This window comes from Vitis vinifera, chromosome 17 (genome assembly GCF_030704535.1).
Source record: "Vitis vinifera cultivar Pinot Noir 40024 chromosome 17, ASM3070453v1".
In the NCBI taxonomy this organism is placed as follows: Eukaryota; Viridiplantae; Streptophyta; class Magnoliopsida; order Vitales; family Vitaceae; genus Vitis; species Vitis vinifera.
In genome coordinates this window covers 7,859,568-7,867,387 of record NC_081821.1, presented here as the reverse complement: position 1 = coordinate 7,867,387, position 7,820 = coordinate 7,859,568, and the positions used below count along the sequence as shown (strand labels likewise).

General features: G+C 32.7%; 1 protein-coding gene across 1 annotated transcript; it reads right to left on the bottom strand.

Moving 5' to 3' along the window:
* Positions 1–366: 366 nt before the first annotated feature.
* On the bottom strand, positions 367–5,828 carry LOC100263964 (uncharacterized). The gene is made up of 3 exons (XM_002281414.4): positions 5,041–5,828; positions 3,088–3,238; positions 367–2,224 (listed from the first exon to the last, which is right to left on the bottom strand). Exons 2-3 carry the CDS (start codon positions 3,230–3,232, stop codon positions 804–806), a joined length of 1,566 nt encoding a protein of 521 aa, XP_002281450.1. The 5' UTR covers positions 3,233–3,238; positions 5,041–5,828; the 3' UTR covers positions 367–803.
* Between the last annotated feature and the right edge of the window lie 1,992 nt (positions 5,829–7,820).

Below are 7,820 nucleotides of genomic sequence, written 5' to 3'. Positions count from 1 at the left end.
CACTCTCTATATTCTTCCACCATATGAGTGATGGGTTCTGAGTGTTTGTAATGAACAACTGAAAAAATTATGGGTTTCAACAAAAAGTAGCATAGAATGGGGAAAGAGGGATGTAAACACATGCCCTTAAAGACCATGTCTGAACATTATAGTCACAAAAGTCATGTGTGTTCAGAAATGGTGGCTTCACTTTTTCTTAGGACAAGCCTGCCTGGTAAAGCTTCTGCCCTTAGAATAAAAGCATATATACTGTCTTCATTTGATTGTAATAAACGCATGGATTTCTTCTTCAGTCACATTTCAAAGTCAAAAGCAGCATTAGCATAGTTTAAACAAATCTGCACATTTCTCAAACAAACAAGAAAATAGAACGAGTTCTTTAATGAACTTTGCATTAGAATAAGATAACTCAGGATTACATAATAGAAACCCCATTCCCCCTAACAATTAAGAATTTCTTCTTCTAATACCCCCTCCTCCCAATAGAGAGATACCTACAACGAGAGTACAGCACTGGGGGCTTTGTACTGAGGTGGGAATAGAATCACACAATTCACAACTAAGAAGATCCCATGGGAGATACACATGAAAACCAACCTTCTCCTAAAACAGTATCTTACATTGAAGGTAGGGTTTTCATCTACCACCATATATATGAATGTACAAAGGAAATTGTGACTCCCCTACTTTCTATGAAAAAGAACAAAAGGAATTTTCTTGTAGATTCATCTGACAAGCAAGTACTAAGACGCCCAAACTTTCCAAATTGTCTTGGAAGCAAGATAAAACTGATGAAGCAAACACTAAATCAAGCCCTGACCATCTGCTCCCTTGTACGTCCCAGTACCAGCTCCAAAAACCTCTTCAATCATACTGCAAGTTGATAACAAATCAACTTTAGTTTTGGAGCAAGTCACATACCCAGCATCCCATACTTTAGCATCACAGGGCTCCAAAGCATACCAGTGGTCACCATTGCCAGCCTTCGCTTGGGTCCTTTGTGAGTCAGCCCCTGTATTGGAGGATGTGCATGAGCCATCTTTGATGCCATGGTCTCCCTTTCCATCCCAGGGAACATCTGAAAGCTGACAAATGGAATCAGAACCAGAATTGTTTAGTAACTTGTCAGTGCATGATTCTGAAATATCAAGGATGTCCATCCCACTACCATAATTTACATTCTCGTTATCACCATGAGTTCCATCCCCAATATCCTCATATTTTCGTTTATCATCTGCATGACATGGATTATAACTAGGATCCTCTTGATATATCGGGGATTCAACAACAGAATCCTCATCTTCCTCTGTCATTTCATGTTCATCATTGCAATAATCATCAGTCTCCGGCCACTCATCATTATCACTGTCAATGTTCTCTGGGTCATATCTGTTCTGTTCTGCCCGTTTTCGAAGCATGAACACGTTAAAATAATAGCTGACTATTTCCCTTGTAGTTCGGGAAGGGAAGACTAAGGAAAGATTGTCCCAAAAATTCTTACCCAATGACACTGGATTAGAGAAGACAACCTCGTGAAATAATTGTTCTTCCTCTTCATTCCATTTCTCTGCAACTTCCTCTCCCATGTCATGGAAACCCAGCTTTACAAACCTCTCCTCTCCAAGGGTTCCTCTAAGTTTCTCTCTTGCTTCCGCAATATGTTGTCTTACACATCTGTAAGAACCCCTATCATGACAGCTACAATCAGTTCTACCATTTCCGACTACAGCATCGTTGCAAAATGGTTCTGACTTGGGCATTGGCATTACACATGTCCCAATCAGCCTTTTCTCATCAATGTTACCAACACTGAGTTCCAAGCCTGAAGCTTGTGGAGAGAAAATTACTTGTTCAGATGTTTCTAAGTAATCTAATGAATCCATGATACCCTGGCTCCATGCTGGAACATCAACTTGATGATCTGATCCAATGGGGACAGATTTTCGGGGAGGATAATCCAAAAGAGATAAATAGTAGTCATCAGAGTCGTTGGATGCCCTCACTGGACTGTCAGAACTAAAATATTCTGGAAACAGTGATACATCAATTGGTGCCTCTGACCTGGCATCATCTTCACTAGTACTGCTGGTGGCCCATGATGAGGTGGAAATGCAGCCACGCATAAAGGTTTCAGTGTCTTTAGCACTTATTGGAAAATCAGTACAGAAGCCACTGAGAAGCTTCTCATCACCTTCAGTTTTACATTTTAATAATTCTCCCTCACCTTCAGCAAATTAGATTAGGTGAGCTAATAAGTTAATCAAACAATAACAAACACACACACACATATATATATTCGTGTCTGATCATCTTTTCATACAACTGATTTGTGAAAAATGAAAAACATGCATGCAACATAAATATTTTTTTTGTTTGTAGGATGTTATTAAATTGTCCCATGTATTCAATCAATCACAGTTCACACTCATCCAAACTCAATAATCAAGGCGATTCTAGGCATACAAAGATGGTTCAAGTATGTATATAAGGTGACTTTTCTTAAAAGGTACATTCAGGCACATGAAGATGGAATACAAAGATTCAGCTATTCTACATTTTGGAGCTCTATGTGAGCATTTGGTAAAATTTAATACTTAATGCTTAATGACTTTAAGTTCAATTACACTTAAGTCATTAAATTGATTTACTATTATTATTTTTACATTTAAGCTTTAATAACTTACATTAAATCATTGAATCATATTAAGTCATCAAGTTGATTTATCAAGCACCCTCTAAGCTAATGACTAAAAAAACTTAAATCCCTTATAGAATGTTCCCACAACCACATGTTCTGCAATCTTCTGTGCAGAAGATGTATTGCAATTTGGAACTGGTTCAAAAAGAAGTCCAGAAATCAGATGACCAGCATCAAGTCAGTGGAAATGAGTAATAAATTTTGCAGTAGAAAATATTAAAATCACAACTCCTATTTCTACTTTGTGGCATAGACAATTATTTTTTTGATAAGTGAAAATTCTGAAAATAAATTTGTGGCATAGACAATTATGAAAAGTGATCAGATGAACTTTAAACTTTGCCTTAAGCACTCATAAGTTATTAGGGACTAAATAAGCTCTTTCTCACCTTGAACACGAGGCTTCTGAAGAGGATCATCAAAAGGAACAAATTCCAAAAATGAAATTAGATGATGATTATGTTCTAATTGTCTGGGGTGCTTAGAAGAAATCTCGTATAACTCCTCATCATCAAATGAACGCTTCTGTACCATGTTTAACTGCAAGACAGAAAGGAAACAAATTAATAAAAAATAAGAGATCAAAGAAAGGTTGAACTTATATCAAGATGCACCCATCTAGAATTTTAAAGATGAAGAAAAAGAAGGAGAGCAAAGCATTTAATGCCAGACCACATAAAAGAGAAGTACAAAAATTTCACTTGCATTTCATTGATCTCTCTGGGTGGTAATATATGTTATACTTACCTCTGTTTGTCAGCAACAGTCCAACTATCACATGAAGGAAACTATGTAATCCTTCAGGCTCTAATGTTCAAACAATACCAACCAAATGCATGTTAACATTATTATCTGATTGTCTTGAAAGAATTGTTTCAGAATCTATTACTCAAACAACTCAAGCATTAGAATGCAAAACTTTTACCCACTAAAGAATTTAGGAATTAGAAAACATTTTATTCTAAATGCATGGTTTTCAATATAAAGAATGAGTATCACATGTATTAAGACCAAATCAAGAACTAAATATGAAATGAAATTCAGACCACCAAAGTGATTATATCTCTTTGTTAATTTTGGCTTCTCTGTAGTCATGAAAATAACAAAATCAAAATGACTACCAAATATTAACATGATATCAGATGATAGCATGGTTGCAACTAGAACTTCTTCTAAGAAAGACGCATCTCAAAACAGGTGGGCATCTATGCAAAGAAGGACAGACACATAGCCCTGACATTTCTTAATACTCACATGGAATGAGGGTTCTCAATTCATTAAAACATCCATGTTCATTGCCTGTTTCTAAAAGAACCTATCTGTGATCCAACAACTTGTTATTCCATAATATATATGATATATCTAAATAGATGGTGATAAATCACGATTGAACATCACAATCCCATTCCAATGAGATATAAGCCAGAGTTAGTTTCATGTGGAGCTGAAAGAAATTGGTTAAGTTGTTCTCTTGAAATCAGGCACCACAACATACTTGCAGAACTAAATCTTAAATTTAATTTCTACACCTCCTTCACTCCTAATACAAGATTATGCTTTCTTCCAAACTGAAAAACTATTCTGTCTAAATTGAAAAATGACTAAATTGAATATTAGACCACAAAAGGCATTTGATCATTAAAAATGTTTTTTTTTTTTAATTTTTTCTCTTATGTGGTAACCAAAAGTTTTCTATCACTAATAGAGGGTGACATAAATATATGTTCTCGTTCTAGCATATGTTTTTAAAAGAATCTGAGCATCAAACCCACTATTTTGCACACATTAATTAAGCAGATTGACCACCTCCAGAAAATACCACAAGTTTCATCCTTATGATAAGGAAAGTAGAAAAATTGCATTTAAGTAAAAAGAATACCAAGTACAGACACCATGCTGACTTGGGCAAATAGACAAACATGCAACCTTATCACAATATTCTTATAGCACTTTAAACTAGTAAATCTAAACCCACTAATGCTTTACAGAAACGAAGTAATTCTACACAACATTTTCAAACCAATGCAACACAATGAAGAGTATCTAGTACAACACCCAAGTCCATAAATTGTAACAGGCTATGCACCAACTTTAGTTCAATGATCAGGCAGGCCCAAGAAGGAGAAACCATAGGACTATCGATTTGAGCACATATAAATGAGCCACCACTTGTAATTAAGGACAAAATAAAGAAAGTTAGTGAGGGCGGCCCACATTTACTAAAAGGGAATACCAAGACACTGACCTAATATTTTACTAATAATTCAATATAAATTTATTTTTTCTTTTAGCTAAAAATGATAATGATTTCTGAAATTAGCTCCAAGGAATGGTCTATATACCTCCAAAAATTCGTCGTCCAATGGAAAAGAAGCCTTCGATTGATGAGTAATCAAAAAATAGAAACTTATTTCTAGACAAAATTGGAGGTTACCCCAACCCAATTAAAGCAGAGAAGCAAAACCCCAATTTGATTGAAACCCTAATCCTGATAAAAAAATATTTTCAACAAAGTCCCCAAAATTAAGAAAATTAATGACAATAAAGTAACAAAAACTCTATTTCTCGATGAAATCTGATCTTTCCCCAGATCAATTAAAGAAGAGAAGCAAAACCCCCAATTCAATCGAAACCCTAACCCTCGATCCAAAAATTTTAAACAAAATCTTCAAAATTACACCCGAACCACCTTAAAAAAATCAGTTAATTTCAGAGAATTCACACCGATCCCAACAGATCTGTTGTTCCAATGAACAATAAAGAACCCAAATCTTAGAAACCCTAAAAACCCAAAAAATTTACAAAATCAGAGCCAAACGAGAAAGAAAAACGTAAAAAACAGAACAAGAATGGATTTATCGAGAAAAGAACAGACAGATCTGAGCTCGAGACACGCAGATCGGGGGGTCTCTGAAACCCTAACCTAGAATCGGATTTACGGAACGGCTGGGGCTAAAATTGGGATGAATCGATCGATAATAAAAAGAATTAAAAGAATCGGAGGTTGATTTGAGAATCAAGGCTATCGATCTAGATGGAATCGAACTGGAGAAGAGAGATAGAACACGTTCGTGAATGACGAAAAAGGGTAAAGCTAGGGTTTGCCGTTTTTGTAACAGACGGCCCGAAAAAAAGAAACCCGACAACCCTTTTCACACTAAATCGGGCTGCGATAATGATCCTAAATTACACAAATACCCTTACACTCCCGAACTCATCCTACCAATTTTTAGGGGTAATTTTGTAAAAATCTTATTTTTATTAAAATAAGTGGTCTTACAATATACTTATTGTTTTAAAAATAAATAAATGAAAATATTAAAATTTTGAATTTTCCTCCCAACATTTTCCAATTTTTCGCCTTCTATATTAAAGATAATGAATTTAATCATATACAAGTTTTTTATTAATTTTCCTTGCATTTTCTTTTCTTTTATATTTGCATGACTAATTAGGTAACCAAATTTGATTAAACAGAAATATTGTAATTATTTTTTTTAACAAATTAGTTAAAGTATTGAGGTCTCATTTGCAACCCTCCATGATGTAAGCGTTTATTGATTTTAATAATAATAATAATAATAATAATAATAATAATATATATATATATATATATATATATATATATATATATATATATTTATTTTTATAGATATTATAGTTTTGGTAGGGCTAGAAAAAAAAATGTTTAGCAATTATAGAATAAGAGAAATTAAAAAAATTGATACATTTTTTTTTTCTATTTTGACAAATTTTTTATGTCAATAGTTAGTACATTAATGTTTTAATTTTCTAAAAAATGAGTAAGAAGTAGATAAATTATGGATATTAATTTTTTATTTTTGAATTTGGAAATCAAAAACCTTTTTTATATCTTTAGTTTTAAAATTTTATTAATAAGTTTTAGAAAATAAAAATAAAGCACCAACATAATTTTTATTTTTTTATTTTTTATTTATTTAAAAAATTATTAAATACATTTCCAAATATCTCAATGTATTGAAATTTATTCCAATGGTAAAAGAATTGAAGATTAATAATATAATATTTTGATTCTTAAAAAAATTACTATGTTTATTATTTTATAACATTTGTCTCTAACATAAGAATGTATTAGCTAAACGTGATTAATGCATTTCTCATGGTTGAGTCAATCATGAAATTTCAAGAAGAGAAAAACAATGTTAGTATGTGTTTACTCTTCTCAAGTTTCAATAGTGTTGAAAGTTCGACTGATTCAAGGTTTATCAAGCCTTCACTTCATATAATTAGATTATGGTTCTAATCTATCCTTCATAGTTCTTCCTCAAGTGAATGTACACATTTAAATATCATCATCAAGTTTCTTAAATAAAATGAAAATTTAATAACAATCCTAGTAAGCAAGATTGACTCACAATATACAATGAAATCTAGGATTTGATCAAAATGACTTAAAGTTTGCAAATTTTGGATTGAATGCACTGAAAAACACTTAATGATGATTTAATAGATAAGTAATGAATGTACAAGTTCTCTATTTTACAAATACAATTTGGAGCTTATATTTATATGAGGAAAGCTTAAAACAACGATTAAGCTTAATTTTGGTTTGACCAATGAAGCAATCGATTCATTAGTCGTTAGGTATTAAATGCTCTAGCAAGTGACCATCGAGCCCCTAAGGGTTTGTCATTTGAGGCTCCGCTTTAATGCACATGAGGTGATTTTGACTTCCTTAATTAATCGATCCCTATTGGCTTAATCAATTTTCTTGTAACTTGACAAATTTGAAATCTTGCAAATTTTAAGATTAAAACAAAACTCGCAAATATTGGCTAAACTTCTAAAACTTTTTTAAAACCCTTTAAACATGCTTTTATGGAGATTTAAGCATGAGTTTCAAATAAAACAAGGATTCATCCATTTTTGAGAATTTAGATTCAATTTAAAGCATGATGTTGATGAGTTTAAAAACATTTAAGTACATGGAATTTTTAAATTAACCCTAGTGCATCATAAACCAATCTTACACAATGATCCTAAGGGTTTTAAATGTGTCCAAATCTTCATTTATTTAAATTTGTTTATTGCTTGATACTTGATTTGATTCCTTAGAACTTGAAACATTAAGCTTGATAAA